Source organism: Aythya fuligula, chromosome 26, assembly GCF_009819795.1.
Source record: "Aythya fuligula isolate bAytFul2 chromosome 26, bAytFul2.pri, whole genome shotgun sequence".
Taxonomy (NCBI): Eukaryota; Metazoa; Chordata; class Aves; order Anseriformes; family Anatidae; genus Aythya; species Aythya fuligula.
In genome coordinates, this window is record NC_045584.1 from 2,829,632 (window position 1) to 2,851,260 (window position 21,629).

The 21,629-nt window shown below is 41.6% G+C and overlaps 1 protein-coding gene across 3 annotated transcripts in view; it reads right to left on the reverse strand.

Annotated features, from left to right (window-relative positions):
• The window catches only part of KDM4B (lysine demethylase 4B), an 89,215-nt gene that overhangs the window by 11,273 nt on the left and 56,313 nt on the right, over nt 1-21,629 (reverse strand). The window contains exons 9-18 of one of the 3 annotated variants that reach the window (XM_032203569.1): nt 20,859-21,055; nt 20,334-20,366; nt 15,471-15,640; nt 9,822-10,312; nt 8,437-8,554; nt 5,021-5,199; nt 3,637-3,859; nt 1,677-1,753; nt 1,449-1,504; nt 853-961 (exon numbers count right to left, since the gene is read on the reverse strand). In XM_032203569.1, coding sequence (XP_032059460.1) covers nt 853-961; nt 1,449-1,504; nt 1,677-1,753; nt 3,637-3,859; nt 5,021-5,199; nt 8,437-8,554; nt 9,822-10,312; nt 15,471-15,640; nt 20,334-20,366; nt 20,859-21,055 — 1,653 coding nt within the window. Of the gene's footprint in view, nt 1-852; nt 962-1,448; nt 1,505-1,676; nt 1,754-3,636; nt 3,860-5,020; nt 5,200-8,436; nt 8,555-9,806; nt 10,313-15,470; nt 15,641-20,333; nt 20,367-20,858; nt 21,056-21,629 lie in introns of all 3 variants that reach the window. The other 2 variants (XM_032203568.1, XM_032203570.1) reach the window with 2 other exon arrangements.

Consider the following 21,629-nt stretch of genomic DNA (forward strand, 5'->3'; position numbering starts at 1 on the left):
GCTGTAAGATTTATCACTCTCACATCACACCGCTCCATCACTCCACCTGAATAATGAATGCTTTTTACATTCACATTTGTGTACAAAACCCATTTGCACAACAGAGAAATAACTCTGGAAGCAGACAGAGATTCTTCCTAATCTCTCACCCAGCCCTGCCTGGGCTGCCTGCACTAAATAGCTGCACAGTTAACAAATACATCAGTCCTAACCAATACATCACTGCTAACTTCACCTTCCCCCATACCACACTCTCAACTGTCATCCAACTGATCTCTGCATAAAAAAAGCAGCAAAAGCACAATTTATTTTGCAATAACGCACTATAGCGATGGAGCATTAACTAACATGAAGATTAATTGCTCTGAGCTAATGAATCATCCATTACTAATCCCTCAGATGAGGTTATTTGCAGCTAAGTAACAAGTTGTAGCTGGACTTTTTATTAAGGTCTTTGCAGAGCCTCGCCTTGCAGTCACGGTCACAAAGATGTATTAATTTCTACAATAAATTTCTTGATGGACAAAGAGAAATACTTTAAGGAAAGTCGAATCTAATTAGAGATGAACAGGTCAGCATGTCAGCGTCTTTCCAGTTACTATCTCCCGTCACACTGCTGCCATGCGGTAGGTTTCAGGTAGGTTAGCCCCAAATGTGGAGTGGGCAAATACCTCAGGCTCTGCCTAGGGTAAGATAAGAGCACACTCCTAGGGAGTAAAGGCAGATCAGGTAATCACAACTCTTTTGTATGTCAAGGCACTGAGAGAGCACCTCAAGAAGACAAGCAAACAATACAGCTTCCTTGGCATTTGTGAGAAATAACTGTGAACACAAAAATCAAAAGAAACCTACCAGTTTCCATCTCTGCTCTGGAATAGCGCTGATATCCACAGGATGACGCTCTATTACATTGAGAAAACGGGCCTCAGGGACAGCAATAGCACAGATTATATGGATCCACCTGGAAAAAAAAAGGTTGGGAGAAAACAGAGTATACTATTATTTGAATTAAACACTCAAGAGGGCAGTTAACATTTCTCTGACTCCATCACCTCCAGTACCAAGGCATGTTTATGGTGGTTGGCAGCCTTAGCAATGTTACCAACCGATTCGTTAATCACGGTCACACAAGGTAAAGGACTCTGGAAAAACAGGGCTCAACCTTCTTATGCACTTGATGGTGCATGACACTAAACATTTTCTGAAAAGACTTTTCACTGAGAATGAACCAAATTTAAGAATGCTCACACCCAAGTAAGCCTGATGTTTTCAACATGGTCTAGAGTGTAAGATGGTAGTTATTCAAACTCACCCTGCTAATTTAGTGAATAGCAGTTACCTTCGTAACGCCAAAACTTGTTGTTACAATGGGCATTGAGACCAAACTCGCAAAACTAGAGGATGAGGTACAATATAAAAGGACAAAAATATTTAAAAACATTACTTACCGCCCATCAGTGGTCATCTGAAGAGCTCCTCCCCTGAGATTACACAGGCAACATTCCTGTAGTAACAAAACCACTTCAGAGAGGACTGAAAAGGTCTGCCAGACCTTTCACAAAAAGCTGACTACATCTGCAATGCAAACCGTATCCTCCCACCACCCAGCTCTGTGGAGGTATGTAATCAACCCACACAGTCAGTTTTCTTTCATCTCCAGAAGAGTAGATGCTTACCGCTGCCCATGCGTTGGCTGAGCACCGTGAGCAAGACCAGCTTTCATTCACCAAATCTGGACGTATTCCATAACAGCCTGAAAGAAATGAATTTATACCCAGAGTTATGCTAATATTTCTGTAGTACTGAGTTATCGACTGTTCAATTCACGAGGGAAAGGACAGTCTCAAATTACTGAATTAAACTTAAAAGAAGTTATTCATAAAGCACTGCGATTGCCACAATAACTCGATTTATAAAAATCATCCACTTAACCACACAAACATTTTGTCAAAAAAAGTCAATAATATAGATTCACAGCTGTCTCCTGTATCTGAAGTCTCTTTTCATCACACAGCAAACCAAGGAAGCAGATTCAACCCAACCCTAGAAAACGGGCAGGGGTGGTGAATCTTAAACTGATCTGAAAGAGAGACAGACACCTTTAACTGAAGTACTTCTGGAGCTCAGAATGGGGAAGAATAGGCTGGAATTTAATCACTGATTTCTTGCTTCAAGTCTACAGGCATCTTTACAATGGGATCTGAGGAAGAAATAGACTGACTGAACCCCCAATTCTCCTTTAACAACGACCCTAAAGGAACAAGAAAAATATGCTCTTTTGATGGATTTTGTCAACACTCTAAAAACCTAGAAATCTTTGCAAAAGCTTTCTTCTCTGTTTGTCCTTGTTGTTGTCATAACCTATCACAGCTGGGTGAGGGCACTTCTCAGGAACAAGTAGGTTGCCAACTGGTTTTACAGCATGCTGCCAGATAAACCCAAGTACAACTGAGCCCTGCAATCCTGTAATAAAGCAAATGGATTCTCTGCAGCAAAGTCAAAGGGATATCACAGTTTTGCTGTACAAACAGTGACAAGGAAACAAGAAGACACTCAAGACCACATCAGAATAGAATGCAGAGAGTAAATCCCATTCACAGGGTAAGGCACAGCTAAATCAAAAATCTGAATTTCTCTGCACCCTTTCTGAGACTGCGGATTAACATCAGTGTGCCCGCATCACTCTCTCCCTAAATCAGTTTGGCCACTGAAACCACTTTGATAGACTAGTGTATTGAAGACGTATGGATGTAGAAGACAGCATCACTGTTCTGATTGCTAGAGACACCACAGTCTGGGAAGAAAGAAAAGTCTTTATCCCCACACTTGTTCCTTATCACATGCTCTTATTAGCCAGAAGTGACCATAATCACAGACACAGTATGGAAATAGAAGTTGTACTTTAGTTCTCCACAAGAGACAGCCAAACTGAGCTGCATGGTGACATGTGGACTATAAAATTGGAACAACAAAAGTAATTCCAGCTGATGCAAGTCAAATAAGATTTCCCATCTGTCAAGATGAAACAGCTGAACAGTAATTTGTCACATCTCCTGGTACAAGTGCAAATGTTAACTAGATGTCATACAATCTACAACGAAGGTACACTCTACAAGGATTAATCAGATCTTCTTTTAGACATAACTACCAGGGAAACAAACAGACATATGTTCCTTTTTGTTAATCAAGTGCCAATCCTACAAATAGCAACACAGGCACTAATAAAAATATATCTCAGCAACTACTCTATCTCTGATGTACACAAGAACAAGACAACCTAACCAACCTTACCTTACCCAAGGCCGATATAGGAACAAGCAAAAAGAGTGCAATCAGCTTTGTGATTTCTGCTTTAGTGCAAAAAATAAAAGACGACAAAATGAGGGATCTTTTATGTGAGGCATAGAAGAATTGGCCAACAAAACAAATAGTAAAAAGTGCATTTGTGTATATTTTAAGAACAGTTACTGCCAAGATGACCTCAAATACACACACATACTAGTACCAGAAAAGGAAGGAGCGGGAGTGACAGGAATAGCAAGCATGCCTAGGAGGTATTCAAATATAGGTGACACAAATACAAACTTGAGAGTTTCTGAATATCCAAAACAGTTTGGTGAAGAAGGAAACACTCACTAGCATGAACCTGCAGGCAGCATTTGGCACAGGATATCAAGGGACTGGTTCCATCTTCTCCAATATAGGAATTTGAAGGAAGGGGCTCTGTGTTTTCTCCACTTGAGGTAAAGCACATCTCTGGGATCAGAGGCTTGGTCTTTTGTCCGCACTTAGAAAGGTGGACAAAGGAGGTGGTCTCCCCTGCAGAGACTGGGGCAGCTTCCTTATCCACCTGTAAAGACTTAGAGAGAAAATTGCATCGTAAGAATCTCCTCTTCCCCGGTCACAGCTTTAACCTTAAAGTCAAAGCACTTCCCCTGCAAAAAAAGTCATCCCCTCCTGTCATCCAACACCTGACCCCATGCAGAACAAATAAGGAACTTTAGGATGTAACTTCTCATGCACACCTCCACCCCCACCCTTTTGCTCCTCTCCCTTCCTTAGGCCTGCATTTGGATTCATAATTTATTTTGAAAGCTGAAGGAAATATTAGAATAACAAGAAGTTTTCCCTGTTTTTCTTCTGTAAAAATCTCAATTCCTAAATTGCAGCTAAAAATACCAAGGGGGAAAAATATATTAATAAAAGTAAGACGTCCTTCTCCTCCCCACGACACTCCCATCCTTTTGGCATTCTTCCCTATTCTTTCTGCAACAATTTCTCCAGAAGAACATTTCAAGGTTTCTGGTAGCAGAGCTGAGTTAAAAACAAAGGATTAAAACAGCCCAGCTATAGCCAGTTTTCCTCACAACCATTATATAACCAATCAGCAATCCTGAATACACATTTTATTTTTGGTCTGTATAATAAATTAAGAGATTTATAATTGGAGAATGAGGTGGGTTCTGCTTTTTTCAGAAAAAGCTTCCAACACGTACATATGAATACACTGCATGTATTCCTATCGGATACATATAGCCAGATTTGGCTCTACAAGCATGCAAAAATGACTCAATACACAACTGGACAAATAAATAATTCACCTGATAAATTTTGCCTTTCAGCTCATAACATAACCCAAAGCGTATTAGTAGTTTCTAAAGAATGATGTATATGCTTGTTGAGTACATTCTCATTTTGCTGCTTGTTTGCATATATTCAAAAGTCCAAGCACAGATCTAAACAAGAGTGATCACAGCCCAACATGGCACTGCTTTGCTGCATGAAATACTGTTTGCAGTGCAAACCCATGTACATGTGATTTAAATAATTAAAGCTGAGAAAGCCAGGACAGATAAAAAAGGCTAGACCCACTGCCTCTGCCAAATCCAAACGCGCTTCTCTGACACAAATTTGTATGAGACTTCCCATTTTATTACAGAGGTCTGCATCGTAACTTGCACAGTAGCTACCATTTAGTACCCAGCACTGATGCATCCACCAGAGAAGATTTGGAAATTACCTGGTTATATGGGTAGAAGAGGGTACAGACAGCACAGTATGGCTCACTCAGTGCAGCAGCTGCATTGAATTTTCGTTCAGCTGGGAAATTATGTGCTTTATTCTTCCACTGAAGGGAAAGTAAAGATTTCAAAGCCTCTGGGTCGCTCATATCTTCCTCCCCAGAAAATGGAAACGTTTCTAGAAAAAAAAATATCCCCAAACGATGGACAGGCTTTAGGACAGGCAAAATGTAGTGGCAAGGTAGGGTTAAACAGCTTGTGTTTCAACAACACCAGTTGAATAATTAAGAACAATCAACCCATCCATGGTACTTCACACGTGTCTCAAATACTTCTTTAAGTGGATACAATCTCCACTTAATTGGTAGGACAGATAAGGTGGAGACACCAATGACCTGATGAAATCATCCATGAGGAAGAAGAAGAAAGAGGATCTGTATTTATTGCCCTCCTAACTCTCCACTTCCCTAGCCCTAGAAACCTACAGCATCCTTTTAATGAGGCCAAGTTCAAGAAACATGATGCAAGTGCAAGGAAATCCCCCTGTCCTTTCCCCAGCTGGGAGCTGTGCTCTAACAGCCATGCATGCGGTACGTGCTGCCTTGGTGAGGCTAACCCCCTTCTCCCAGCTGTCAGCAGCAAGGCCATTTCAACCTTCACAAAGCGCCTCCTGTACCTGGTTCTGCAAACACCAATGCTGCCCAGGAGATGCACACGGTTCAAGTTTTCCTTTTACTTTTCTGCAGCTGCTTCACAGCAACTTCCACCGGGCGCACACCGCTAAGCCTTCAATTCACATTCATCACCACCTTTCCTTCTGCCAGAGCTCTGATCGGTACTGCTTGTGCTAATTAGCTTGCTAATTCTTTGTTTTTACAAAACCTTTAAAAGGCCCTTGGTATTTTATGATTAAACCACCACCGAATCCATTCGTGCCAGTCCGGGGGTCCAAGTTTCTTACCAGTCATTATTAAGGAGTTTTGAGTCACTACAAGTGTTAAAGAAATTTGCCATGCAAGCCTAAGTGTAAACAGCTCAAAGCATCACCCATCTGCAAAGCACCCAAAAGACCAGCTTTGGCCAGGGGAACTCAAAACATCTTGGTGGAGCATCATCCCCAGAGCCCAGCACATCAAACAACATTGCTCACTGCTAATTACTGGAAATCCGCAGTTAATGCTCTCCTCTCAAAAAATCTAAGCCTCTTCTCCATTCCTACCTCCCCTTCTTGTATTTTCAAATTCTTATGCTGCTGAAAAAGATAGGAGGAACTTTCAGGAAAACACTTACAGCTAAGTTTACATCTGAGATTTTGAATGCTCCTTCCAAGTAATTTGAGACGTATTTGTCAGACAACGTGGGAAATTTGGTTGTTTGATCAATCCTTTTTTGGGATTATAAACAGTGTTTGTCTTTGTCACTCTAACATGATGATTCCTTTCTAAAATATCTTTGCTTTCTCACTGCAGTTTTATGTTGGACTAAAACTGGTATCCACGGGCTGACAAGAACTGCTAATAGCTCAGCCTTTTCCACAATACTGCACAGCATTCTGGTAAAAGGGGAAACAAAAAGGAACAGCCTTGCCAGTGGCTGAGTGAGGCGTCCCTTCCTAGTGGAAGATAATGTTTGCACCATGCACTGACTGCCAGTTCAGGCAGCATCAGCACACAGCTGGCTCTCTAACAGAACGGATTTACAAGGAGGTGTTTTAACAGTGGTTATTTCAGCTAAACATGCTTACCAGTCCACATCTCGTATAGGGTACAGCTGAAATTAAAAAGATCAGTGACCCTGGGTATGCAGATTGATACTACCACGATGGATTTTCAAAGCACAGCTCAACAGTCACCTCTTAAAGAAATCAAGCACCTTTAAGGAATTTTTGAGACGTGAGCCAAAACCAAACCATGTGTTTCTCCAACTTTTAATCAAAGCGTATCAGGAGACAGGGAAGGATTTATGATACCAGTGAAATCAATGAAAGCTGATTGGAAACCAGCATCATAATCCATATTGACAGGGGAAGAGAAAAAAGGAAATGACTCTTGTATGTGATCATCACCTTCATTCATCCCAGGATGGATTCCAGGTGAGCCACAGTATTCACGATGGCTCCTGTGTCTCCAAAGCAACTTACACACAGGGAGAAAAGGTTTGCAGTTTGTCTCAATTGAATGTTAGTGTAGAATATTGCGTTCCCTTAATTTATATGCTCACTTTTCCTCACTGCAGCCTCCAGATCATCCTTATACATTAGCCCTGAAAAAGCACGGAGTGCAGAGAGCTGCTTCTATTCCCTTGCGGGGAAGAGAAGAATTTGTTTGATCAGATTTTGCCCAGCAGTGCTGTAAATCAGTCCCCAAGAAATGCCAGCTCTCACAGAAGCGGCTCCTGATTCAGCCAGCTAAGTCCCCATACACCATCCAACAAGTCAAAACAGTGAAAGGAATCTGTCTAATGAGGATCCTTCAGCACAGAGTTTGTTGCAAGGTACACCAAAACAAGATAACTAACTAGACTCAACTGCTTTTCTACACTTCGCTCCACGTTACACATATGCAGGATATCAAATGCATCATCCTCAGCAAGGAGATGGAGGTACGTATGTACAGCATACCCTACTGCCACAGCAGGTTTCTTTAAGATGTGTTCTCTGTCTTGTGTCCTTCTGAATGTAAAGCTTTAAGTTCCTTGAAAGCTAGGACTGGCACCTGCACCTTCAAGCACCTGTGTGAAAAATCTTACTATGGAGTTTCTGTATTCTGAATATTTTATAATGTAGGCAAGACCCAGAAGTGGTAAATTATACCACACTACAACACAAGTGAGAAGTAAGAGCCCTTTTTATTTTTTTCCCCTCCTTTTGCCCAGATACTATGGAATTTACAGTGACTGGAATTGTGGGAAAAGAAAAATCAGTGTACAGTCAAGCACTGAGAGACTTTCTAATTCTCATTTCTGGATCTGTTATGAAACGTTGGACCCCAACATTGACATCAATCAAAAAAAATAACAAAAAAGTTAGAATTTACCATCCCTATACACATAACAGCAGACCTTATATCCACCTCCCTCTGAAGAGATCTCATATGAATGAAATAGCTAAGAAGAAGCTTTAACTTTGGTATTTACTATGAACTCTTACCTCCCTTTGCTCAAAATGTTGCCTCATTCTGCAACCAGCAAAGTATTTTTCTTGATAGAAAACAGAATGGAAGGTGAGAAGGGACTCCTCCTACAGATGTATTTGCTTCTAGCCAGGTTATCAGAACGGGAACATGCTGCATTTTCTACCATTTTTTAAGTATAACGCAAAAACTTTCAAGCCATCCAATTTTGTTAATCAGCTTCAGCAATTTTTCCACGTTAGACAAGACACACAAAGCAGTCTCCATGCTAGTGCAGCACTCACCCTCATCACTCGAGGTCTCCTGTTTAACGACTGACAACGGGGAGCGGGTTGGGGGTTTGCCCAGTGGATGACGACGACTTTTCTTTATCTCCATCTTCATTTTTGAAAAAGCAGCGGTCTGTAACAAACCAGAACGAGCTAGATGGGAACCCCAAAATCTACTGGCAAGCAAAGGAGACTACAAGACAACAGAAGTAGAATACTTGTCATAAAGAATTGCTGAATTTACATAGCCAACTTTTCATTGCCTTTTGGCTGAATCAATAAAGCCTCCCAAGCCAATTAGTGTAGTAGATAAAGCCAATTCTGTCTCCTAAGATGTCAGGTACAGGTAAACTGCAATGTTTTCTTAAAGCCAGAACAGCTTCACAGCAGCTTCAAATCTGCCTCTTCCACTGCCTTATGAGTAGTCTGGGTCTACCACACAAACAGCTAGAAAATCTACTATGAAAATTATGTGCAGGGCATATAGGATCAGAAACATTTTACTAGAGCATTACGGTGCATTTTATGACAAATGTATTTATAGTGTACTGTACCTACTGCCTTGCGCACCATCCAACACTGGAAATACCGCATACATACCAATCATAGTGGCTCACAGTCCTTTTTTGGTGAAAGGCACCGAACACATTACAGGTAAGCTACTTAGTACTAGATATCTAATACCTAGATGGTGCTAGGTATCTAATTTCTAGATATCTAGTCCTAGATATCTAATTTCTGAACATTTGCCTCATTCCTCTTTTGAAAACGGTCCTCAAGAAAGCACTCACCAAGGGAAAAAAGATGCCTGCAATAGATTATATGTCATGAACTGTATTGTCCATGAAAAAGTTATGTCTGCCAACTTTTCCAACTCTAGGTTCTCATTACGGAAAAGATCCGAAGGCAACACTACAGCAGGTCAATACCTGGAAGCATAAAGCACATGCTATCAGCTGGAGACGTCAGAAACAAGGCAGGAGAATTATCGAAATGCTGGTGCAATCCAAGTTCCCCTGGTGACTACTTGGTTTTCATCATTGTCTTGGAGCAGCTGCTCTGCAGCAGCCATTTACTTGCAGGGTCTTCCCCACCTAGCCTTTAGGTTGATCATTCCAGTAATTTCTATGTTTATTAATAGCAGGAAAAACCATTCCCTATTTTATCTTTTGCAGACAATAACGAGTTTTATTAATGAGCTAGCATCAATACAACGACTTACTACAGACTGAAGCATGAGAAAATAATCTCTTCCTGTCCAAGCAATCCATGGCCCACCACCATGGCACTATTGCACTAGAGGCTCGGGCAAAAGTTAGGACTCCTGTACTCAGCTCGTTGCTCAAATCAGCAAATCTTACAGTCACTTCCTCAGTCACGCATACCTGCAGATCACTGACCTCTGTAGCAATCTCTGTATTTCCTGCTTCCGTGTTCTCCTCCTCCTTCACAGGGATTTCCAAAGGGACCGTCTGTTCCCGCCAGCCTGGACTTTTTTGTGTCGCAAACTGCTCGAACGCCTGCTGGCAGGACATGCGCTCCTTGTCAAACACCACCTTTTTGGTCCGTGGAACCACATAAAGCATGGGAATGATAGGCCGGGGCTTAAAGTCATCTTCCTCAACCGGCGTCTCCGAGGGCTGGATTATGTTCAGGGGAGCCGGGGGCAAGCTTTTTTCTGCTGTGGACGACGTGGGTACTGCTGCAGGTACTGGTGGCCGTGCTGCTGGTGCCTCTTCCTCTGCCAGCTGCTGCTGCGGTGCCGGTGGCAGGGGTGGCTGCTGCTGCTGAGGCTGCGGTGCTTGCAGATGGTGCTGGTGTTGATGGAAAAGGTGCTTCTTCTTCCTCTCACCTTTTACTTTCGGAGGACGGGCCTTTACTTTGCAGTCACCTGTTTCAAGAAATAGGCAACAATCAGCTTCACATGTCAAGATTGTCAGGCATTTGATTTTTCACCCTTCCACAACCTCTCTGGGCAACCTGTGTCGGTATTCAGTCGAGAAGAATTGAACAAAGACACCCAAATCGTTATTATTGAAGATTTCTACTGTAAGGCCTTTAAAAACAACACCTTTAAAGCATGAATCAAATACAGCATTGAACTACGTCTACTACAGACACCGTGCCAGTACTGGTTACTGAGATATCCTTTCCTAATACTTGCTCCATTTGTCCTTGCTTCTACCTGCTTACCACCCCTCATGAAGACTCTTCCCCACCTATCTCTGCAATACAACTCTTTTAAAGGATCCACACAGTCTAATTTTACAGCAGTAATTAAAATTCCTACTGGCCCTTGTGTGAGTGTCTTTAGGTCAGGACTGGAGACGCGCTCAGAGCTTGCCGTAATCCATTTAAAGTGATGTATGTTCCCTTTGCCCAACTCTTCCCCCACTTCATGAATAAAGTTATCAGTTCACTGAAAGGAAAGTAAATAATAGATGCTCCACAGACAAACGCCAGTGCTCCATTTGTTTCATAAGAGATTGTTTTTTACCTGCAGATGCTACGACGAGATGACTTGACTGCAAAAGACCATTTCCCCACTAACGGGATGAGGATGAGGGCTGATGACAACGAAAGACTTCTCATCACATCAGCCTATTCACCCTAAAAATGAAGCTTTACTGATCCCACCCCATTCAGATTCCTCCATTAAGGACTATACTAGGCTGCCATCCAAATCTAGTAAACAGAAAATCAGGGAAGCCATCGCACACTAACGCAGCATTTGCAAGAGGGAAGGGTTTGAAAATAGAAGGTGAATAATCCCACAGTAAGACGAAGTGCCAAAATCCCTGCTGAAACCTTCTAGTGGATACCTGAGGCTGGACATTTCCCACAAGTCTGGTCTGATGACTTTATTTACATCATTAAAAAAAAAAAAAAAGCAACAAGTCCATCCCAAATAGTATTCTTGTACTCGTGCAGGCAGTCTCTCAGATAAACTGGTTTGTTCCATCACAGAGAGAGGAATATTGAATTTCCTTAGAGAAACAAACATATTGAATGAAAGTCAAATTGGATTTTTCCCCAGTTGCACAAAACCAGATCATATTTACTCCCTATACGCTCAACAAACTCTCTACCCAACAACAAAACAAATGCCATTCACCAGCTTTATTGACTTCTAAATGGGTAATTGGACAGCAGCTGCCATGCAGAACTTTGTTTAAAAGTTCCTCCATTACGATGAACAAACTAGTTTGCAAGTGAATCCATAAAAATCACAAGACAAGAGAAAAGTGAAGTAAAATTCAAAGGCCTGATCTGGCTTATCATGAATACTTCTAGAAAGTAAAAGGATCTTTATGGACAAATCAATAGGGTAGGCTAGCAGAGGAATCCTTATCAGCTGCTCTTCCACAGAAAGAGAAAGGCACAGGTAGCAGAGCTAGTAACACGTGGAAAACAGGAGCATAATGATGTTAAAACTCACTTGTCTGAAGGACTTTGAAATACTACACTGAGCTCACTGAAGTCACGGGTATCCGATACCTCTGAGGGGAAGGGGTGTTGATGGGGAACTCAAACCACTTACAGCAGAGCTCGCACCGTACCGTCGAGCAATGAGATTATCAAAAGCTGCTATCAAGAGAATGGACTTCATCCGTTAGAACAATATCCCCTGGTATCGGGCAAAGGCAATTAGAGATGGACTATAGCATGAATAATTAAGCCATAACTTTAGTTAAATTATTTGTACTGTCAACAGCTCAAAAAGCAACCGTAAAAAAGACACATTAATCTAGCAGATGCACAAGCACAGAGGTAAGATGGGAGAAAGCAGGGGAATTTTTCCAGTACCTCCCTCTAATGCAGCACTCCATCCTTCTAGATGTTGTCTGTGTTTGTGCGTAGTTGCACTCAAGGGTTTTCTTCAATCCATGTGGGAGACTGCTGCAGATGAAGTAATCCCGAAGACTGTTCCATTGTTCCAAAGTTCCTCCTAAACACTGAGTTCATGTTCCCTTTCAACAACATTCCTTACTTCTAGAAACAGAATGTTACCCTGAAGCAGTTCCTGCACACCTAACGCTTACATCTCATACGTCACCGGTGCTAACATGACTGATACAAGAGCAGAAAGCACAAGTGGTAGGAAAATGCCTTGTACATGCTTCTAGGAATTGTGTCTGTTCAGCTGTTACCAGAACTGCATTGAGCACATTCCGTAAGTATGTATGTAGATGGACAAAGCAACTCCTAGCAATATGTTAAAAGGTTCTTTTTTTTTTTTTTTTCTCTCTGTGTGATTCTAGAAAAGTCCAGAAACAGTCTCCAGAAGAGAGTCCTGTGTTATGACCCTGTTTGGTGATAATCCTTCCATCGCACTGAACAGCCTCACCTCTCAATGACTTCACATTGCAAGATTAAGCCACGTTGGAGAACCCAACCTTGGGATCCTGCCCCAAGTAAAAACCTCACAAAGCAAATGGTCATCTAAAAGGTCAGCTCTGTCTGCACTGGCTTGCTATTACGTGCAGATAACAGCAGAAAAGTTTCCATTTCTGTTTTACTGGCACCTTGATCACAGCATTATTTCATGTCACTATGTACCTGGTTTACAATCACAACCCTCAGAGTATGTGTGCGAATGCCATTTAATGAAACATGCTAGAAAATTACACATGATGACTTTACAGCTTGGCATCTCGTTGCTGCTTTTCACATTAATAAAAAAAAAATTCTCCTGTGAGATGTACGGGTTTGTAGCCCAGCTCTGCGGGACTCTCACTACGCGCAGCACAGCAGATAACACCTGCTGACTCACAGGATGTATTTATGCTGCTTAGCACACCCAGGGATGAGCAGAGCTCAAAGACTCTCTTTTTTAATTTCAAGTCCCTTGACAACCTGCTAAGAATTCTAAATTCATTAATAGCAGCGTAATAAATTATGAATATAGCGCTGAGTCATAAAGACAAAAAGAAAACACTTTAAGGTATCTGGGTGAGAAATCCTGAAAACCTCCATTTATTAATATTCAGCTAGTCCAAATAACCAACACGAAGTGTTAAGACCTACTTTGAAACTACCAATGATTACTTTGAAATCTCATTCTTCTTCCTACTCAAGTTCATTATTTCGGGTATGAGTAGGAAATAAAAACAAATTAAAGTCAGAGCAAAAGAAAAAAGAAAGTTAAGGAGAGGAAAAAGCAAAATTGCCATATCAGGGCCATTCAAAAAGATGCTGTGTTCCATATGAAACTGTAATACGCTTGTGAGAGGTAACAGAGACAGTACAAAGCTGGACAGTAGAGAATTCAGTGGTATTGTATTGCTATATTGCATTAAGAAACTTGTATATTTGCAATATATTTGTACAGAACAGTCACACCCAGCACTAGACCTCTCAGAAATTGCAGTGCCAACAGTCCAGTTACAGTGACACCTTCTGCAACGGTCCTGAAAATGAGTTTGTCCCTCCTGTGCTAACAGTTAAAGAGCTCTTAACATGTAGCCTAAGTGTATGATTTAGAACCTACTCGACTAGAACAAAGTTTTTATTGTTTCTCCGTTATTCTAAGGATCTCAGATCTGTCCTTGTCACTTATCTCGTCTCTCAAGGGATATCAGCATTTTCAGGCTATTTATTACAAGTATTAACTATTAAACTTGTGTAAGAGCTAAAGGCATACAATTTAACACCCTGCTGCCACTTTCAAGCTAGGGCAACAGAAATTAACAATTCACAATGCACTACTCCTGCTCTGCATGACAATGATTTTCCAGCTCCTTATCTCCCATGAAAAAGGAAATCACACTGCCTAGCTAAGAGACCATGGAACCTAAAGACCAATTCTTTAGCCAGAGCTTCCACAAATTTCCTGTAAGATCATCATCAAGGGTCAAGAAGTAGTTTACAGCATCAGTTATCTCCATATGCAAAACAAATAATGGATACATAATGCATGAAAATGAATTTACTAGTGTTTAGGAAATGCTTGAGAATGCCTCCAAATGAGAAATAACCACTTATCCTTATGTTTTATGGGGGGAAAAAAAGGAAAAAAAAGAAAGCTTACTCCCAGCAAGAACTGCAACCCTTCATGCACAGCCAAGGAAAAAAAATATCACAAATAGAGCCTCCAGCAAGATGGCTCACATCAGGCTTTTGGACTAAACATACACATGAGGAACACGTTACACACAAAGCACGATATCCTCAGTTTTTGCAATAGGCCTTCAGTCCTATTTTGCCTTAAGTCATGGAGTATTCCAACCAACAGCTTCAAAGAATTTTACAGATGTTGTTTGCTACAGGAGGACAATAATATTAATAAAATATTATGTGCACTCTATAGATGTGCCAAAGAGCAGGGAAAGGTTAAATGCAACCTTATCCAACGTTGCACATAAATTGAGCCATGGATTTGTGGAAAGCAGTTGTCATATCAGCTTCTATTCCTATTTGCCTTCCCCTCAACAGTTTGAAACCTATGCTATTATGCACAAGAAATCAAAAAGGACTGGGAGTTGTCATGGACAGCTATTAGCTTCAGCCGTGCAAAGAAAGATGAAAACTTTCCCTCCTACAGCTTGACTTGAAGAAAACCAAACCTGCAACTTGTATCATGCAGCAGCTGTGGATCCCACACAACCTAAGGCTAACTTTACTCACAGTCTGTTAAGAAATGGGGAGGAAAGGAGAGAAAGGAGAAAAGATTAATTGCACAAAGGAGTGCACAAATCTTTTCTTTTCAGACTAGGACACAAAACATAATTATTTGTTTCTTTATGAAATATTTAAAAATATTCCTCCTCTAAAATATATTTTTACAAACCTCTAATAGTTTTGGCAGAACTTTCAAGCTCTGCCAAGAAACCTATTTGGACTGAATCCTTAAACAGAAGGAAAAATCAATCGCTGTTGTAAATGATGGTGTGTTTCACTGAGCATAGATTTAATTCTGGGAAAACCTTCACTGATATTTCAACAGAAATAAACAAGAGCAGACAAGTTATTTACAAATGTGTTTTAGAGAGATAGCTTGCCCCAGTTCTTCGCTGAGGTGATCTGCTATCAGTGAGCAGGGCTCTCACCTTCTCCCTCAATCGCTTTGCTTCTCTCTTCTTCCTCTAGATCTGGCCCCCTTTTCAGTTCTTCTTTTACTTTCACATCTTCCAAGGCAGTTTCAATAGCCATGACGTCCCCAAGAGACTTCTGATCCTCTGTTTTATGTCTTCTGGGCTGACTTCTTTTTCTGTGAGACCTAGAAGTGTACAGAAGTGTGATTTGACATAAAAGAACAGCCTTCAATATATAAAACAATCACCAACTCTAAAAGCTGCATATGAAACAAAAGGAGCTTCTTTGGAGAGAAAACACAAGGTAGCTAACAATAGCTGCAGGGCAAAACAGATATCTGAAAGGAAACAGATGAACCTTGCATAACACAACATTTAAGATCCATTCACAGCAGCCATTAATTGTTCTGGTTCCTTAAAGAGCTTTTCCCACCCTAATACAAGCTCATGAGATGCAGTTAAAATCATTTTAATTGTATTTTAAATCCATTTTGCTCGTATTTCAAAAAACAGATGAAAAGATGTTATAAATCTTTCTTTCATCTTCGCTTTCCATTCCATCATTTCTTTTCATTCTCTACGTGCTTCCTTTTGGAAAACCGCTGGAAGTCTGCAAGCATCATCTTCCAGCTCTCAAACACTACCCCAGCACAGCCACTTTCTCAAAACACCAAATAGTGAATGCTTATAGCATAAGCAATAGGCAGTCTATGATTTCAGCAGTATAATTCACAGAGTCCAAGGCCTATGAAGAAGCCCAGCTAAAAAAAGTGCATGTTAACGTGTTCAGACTAATACTAACAGCTAATAGTAAGAGTGTCCTCTCTTAAGAGTCAATGTCACTACGACAAAAAGATCACAGCAGCCACAATGTGAAGGCAAATGCAAAATCAGATGCCAGGAAAATGCCTTTTGGTTGGGCCGCTACCAGGAGCCAAGCACCCACACTGCCACTCACTCCCCAGCAGGGCAGGAGGAGAAAATATGAAGAACAAAAGCAAGAAAACTGTTTAGGTTTTTCTGTCCAGATACAGACAATTTAATAGGTGAAAGAAAAAGGAAATTGAGAGAGCGAAGAAAAGAAAAAAAAGGCAAAAGAAATCACTTACCACCTCCTACTTGCAGGCTAATGCCTAGCCAGTCACTGGCAACTATACCCCCCCACTCTTCTTCTTCCTCCACCCCAGTTTTTACTGCTGAGCATGACACTGCATGCCATGGAGTATTACCCCTTTGGCCAGTTTGGGCCAGCTGTCTTGGCCTCTGCCTCTCTGTCCTGGTTTCAGTTAGAACAGAATTAATTTTCTTCCTAGTAGCTGGTGGAATGCTGTGTTTTGGCTTAGGATGAGAAGAGTGCTGATAACACCCCGATGTTTTAATTGTTGCAGAGCAGTGCTTATACCAAGCCAAGGACATCTCAGCTTTTTGCTCTGTCCTGCCAACAGGCAGGCTGGGGGTGCAGTAAGAGCTGGGAGGGGACAGACCCAGGACAGGTGACCCAAACTAGCCAAAGGGGTATTCCATACCATCTGACGTCATGCTAAACAATATATAGGGGTGGCTAGCCGGGGGGAGGGGGCCGGACTGCTCGGGGTTAAGCTGGGCATCGGTCAGCGGGTGGTGAGCAATTGCATTGTGCATCACTTGTTTGTACATATTATTATTACTTTCCTATTATCACCATTGTAACATTATTATTATTATTATTTTGTTATTATTATTTTCCTGTCTTATTAAACTGTCTTTATCTCAACTCACGGGCTTCACTTTCCATTTCTCTCCCCCGTCCCAGAGAGGGAGGGGGGAGGGTGAGCGAACGGCTGCGTGGTGTTTAGCTGCCAGCCGGGTTAAACCACGACACTCTCCCAGCCTGCTCACCAGCCAGGGGCAGAGTGGGAAAAGCCTTGATGCTGCACAGGCACTGCTCAGCAAAAGCCAGAACAGTGGTGCTATCAGCATTGTTCTAGCCACATGTCCAAAACATGGCCTCGTTCGGGCTGCTAGGAAGAAAGTTAACTCCATCCCAGCCAGACCCAGCCCAGGCTTCTCCTTAAAGGATTTGCCAAACAGCTCCCTTCAGTGTGGGGTGCAAGCCTATCGAGCTCCGTTTTTCAGAAGAGACTAATTCAGAAACCTGCATTTTTTACACTATAATTTTTTTTAGCATGCAGAGATTTTTGATTTTATATTTTTTGAAAACAGGATCTTCCATATGGCCTCCCTGTTGCAGGCCCTTGCATCTACCATCATGTAAGAAACCAAACCACGCTGACAGTGCATTCCCTTCCATCAGCCCAAAACTCTAGAAAAGCTGAAATTCAGCTTCACATCCCCAGCAACTCAGTTGCTAATTAGATTTGGAGTACTACAAAGTTGAGAGTCCTTAATCAGGCAACCAACAAAGGAAGGGAAAAGAAATCAACCTGAGATGAATGATTAATAGAAAGGAAAGTTGATCCATATGCACAGGAATTTATAATTGCTAGACGCCAACCATATGGTAGCACTCCAAGTATAGATGTTAACTTCGCACCTGCAAGACATTCATTAGCAGGAACACACAGCTGAACCCAGAAGGATCAACTTTTCACCAATATTTGAGGTACACACCACCTCCTTCTCCGTGTGGGGGGAAATCCAGGTGGGAGAAGACAAACCTGTGAGACTTTTCTGTTCCAGCTGAAACTTTCCATAGTTGGTGAGGAAAGCAGTGGAGTAGAATCGAGCTATTTTAAGTCAAGTGTGTGTTTTGCTGCCATTGTGTAGAAGTACCAGGCAAAAATTATGTCACACAACTTCATACTCACAGGAGATAAAAAAGATCTTTTTACGGTGCTCTTTTGACTCTGAAGTTGTGGAAAAACGACCAGAGGAAGAAAGAGTACATTCGTTTAAAGAAACTGGGCTTCCAGAACTATGAGAGCTGAAGGCTGTACATTTCCAGAAGTGAAGATGTTCTGTACCTGACAATTCACAGACCAGAAATGGGCTTTTTGTGGACTAGACTAAAACAGTCTCTTGCTGAAGCCATGAAGTAAACAAAGTGGGTTTTTTCAAGGTAACTAAGTATGAATGACCTTAGAGAAGAAATAACATATCTCTTTGCAGAGTTTAAAAGCTACAGTCTCCAAGAGAGATGGCAAAAAAGCAGCTTTGTACTCTTTGAAGTACAGACCACAAAGTGACTTAAAATTAAGTAGATACAACAGCGAAGAGGTTTGGGCAGAGGTGAATCCCATTCTTCCAGTAAAATCCATCCTGCTGAGAAAAGTCAGTCCAAGTAAAATTGTGTCTTTCTAAGACATAAGCATAAGAGGGAGACTACTGATAAGCAGTACTAAACTGCTTGAAACCCGCTCTAGTGTAATACTGAAAAAGTGTAGGAAACAATGAAGAGATAAGAAAAAAACTAGCTGGATGTTTTACAATAGCCCGGGTTAGAAGAGAGAGGCTCCTCTGCTAAGCAATAGGTTCAAACAGGGGAAACATCCTTGGTGTTACACGTGCAAACGTTAAATATACCCAAGTTACCCTGAATATCCATAGAAAGTATTCCCATAAAGAGGCTCCCAATTTCCAGACATGGGAGAACTGGATGCAGGGACCCACTGCAGTTCAGTCACAGCCCCAGGAGCAGGAATCACACCTGCTGACTCGCAGACCACCCTGTTTTCCTGAAGCTCACTACAGAAGGAAGAACTGAAAACATTTTAGGAAAATAACTTCTGGAGTGAAGCAACATTGCAGAGGTCTGTCAGCTGCCAAAACGCCCCGCTTATATCTTTAAGAGCATCCCTTTAGTAGATAACACACTTTCCCTGCTCAGCATTTTAAAATAAGGGCCTAATTATTTCATGTAGGAAAGGTAAGGCACGGGATCACCACTGCGAAGCAAACCAGGTGACTGAAAACTCCTGGAGGACAACAAAGACTAATGCTAGGGAAGGAGAGACACTCTCATTGTATATCCTTTTCTTTGATATAACACCTGAATGCAGCCAACATCGTCAAATTATTAGGTCTGTAATTTTAGAACTCAAAGCCACTCATAGATCCTACCAAAGATGGCCTCGGAAACCTACAGACTAATTAAAATTTTATTTCTGGATTTCAAGGAAGTGATGTTTGAACAGAAATTACCAGCGGAACGTTACTTTTAGATGAGGCAGGACAATTTCCAGAAATGGACAACATTCGCATCTGAAATGCAACGAATGGTAGATGAGATCAGAAAGAAATAAGCTGTGTGCGCTACAGAGGAAGCGTTTTGGGTAACAGGCAGGCTAGGAATGAGAATGATGTTAAAAAAAAAAAAAAGGGAAAAAAAAGTGTAAGGGAGCATATGGAAGAGCAGACACTTTACATCTATCTGAGTACATTAAAGCCTTACGATCTTTCAGTTTCTTGCAACACAGAGTCTCACTCTTCATGCAAGCATGCCAAGGAAGGTAAGTTCTCCCAGTGGCAGCCCATTTCTAAAACACACTAGTCCAATCCCACCTGCCAAGGCAGCAGCAGCTTTTTATTGATTATCTGCTTCGGTGACCAGTTAGCTTTGCCCACATCCAGTTAACCATCGGACAAATATCACATCTCTGGCCTGGCTTTGTTCAGGTCATTGGCTGAGCACTCAAGAATGGAAAACCAGAACAGGCAGCTGAGGTTCTCTAACAGGACACAAGAGGAGATCTCAGAAAACTGCACAAATACGAGATGAAGTCTGAGAAACCTCGATGTCCGAAGATTTGCTGTGCCCTTTCAAGGAAGCAGGCATGAAAAAACTAATTGAACCAGGAAAACACTTTAGGAGTTATTGTTTTAAGAAACTTGACAGGAGAAAGAACAAAGTCATTGAAGTTGATGAGGGAAGTCACATACCGGTGTTTGTTGTCCTCTTCCTCATCTCCTATCCTATAAAGCAAGATTCCAACAGTAAAAGGTTAGCATGCCAAAATTTCAATTCAAGCATGCTGTAACACAAAAAACATGATGAACTTGCAGAAAATTAATACAGAGATCAAAGGAAGCACAAAAAGGCATGCATAAAATCCCTTTTGCAATTGACAATTTTTTCCTCCTGCCTTCTGATAAGCGAAGCTATAAGTGTTTACTATAGATTTTTTGTCTTCTAGGATAAAAGATGGGATGTGAGGGGGCAGACAGTGTCCTACTTTCAAAAAAACTTGTGCTTTTATAGTGTTTAGAAGAAACAGAACAACGAGGGAGCATATTACCCATGAAAAATTAGAAGAGCACACGAGACAGTGAGAGAGAGAGTTTGAACTATCCCAAACTGATAATTACCGAGTTAGAAGCTTAGCAATTAAAATCAAACACAACGCTTAGACAATTTTTTTTGGCCGTTTCTGTTGTCTGGGTGGTTGTTTTTTTTGTTTGTTTTACCTGCGAAGCAATTTGGCCTTCAATTCTGCCTTCGTCTCATTCCAGGCATCTAGTTCTGGGCTAGTCAGAGCCGTGGGCTTCATATGGTCCAGGACAGCAATGTCTTTTCCTTGTTTCCATAGATCGTAACGTTCTGGTTGCAGAACCCTCACAAAGACATCCATGGAAATCTTCACCATGTCTTTGCGGCAAGTACACTGCAAGAGATTTCCAGACACCAACACCATGTCAGATCAGAGGAACTTTTCCTTTTCTCATCAGCTGAGCTTGCCTTCCTCCAGAGGCAAGCTGGCACTCTGCAGGCTTTGTCTGTAAGGCCGACCGTGGGTTACACAAGCAAGTACACTGACACATACGTCGGTATTTCAACTCGAAAAGCATCGCCTCCACCTGCCCTGGGCAAAAGCAGAGACAGCACAAGCTGCCATGTGCTCCAAGGTAGCTGAAGACTCTGTTCCCCAACGTTTTCTTCTCTAAGCCCACCAAAACCAAGTTAGAACTTTCTTATAAATGCTACCCGGTGTATGTATTACTCATCTGCTGTCTTACAGTCATTAGACAGTAATAACTTTGGTCAATACAGACCAGAGGTCTGAGTTGGAGCTCAGATCTCCATTTCCCCTCTCAGCCAGTCTCTTCTGGAGTTTCTCAGGCTGAAAAGAAATTAGCAACACCACTTTGTAACTGAAAAAGCCTTAAAGGAACAAAAGCTTAACCTAATGACCAAGGCAGTTAAACTTCATAATTGCACGTCAAAGATGTGGCATATAA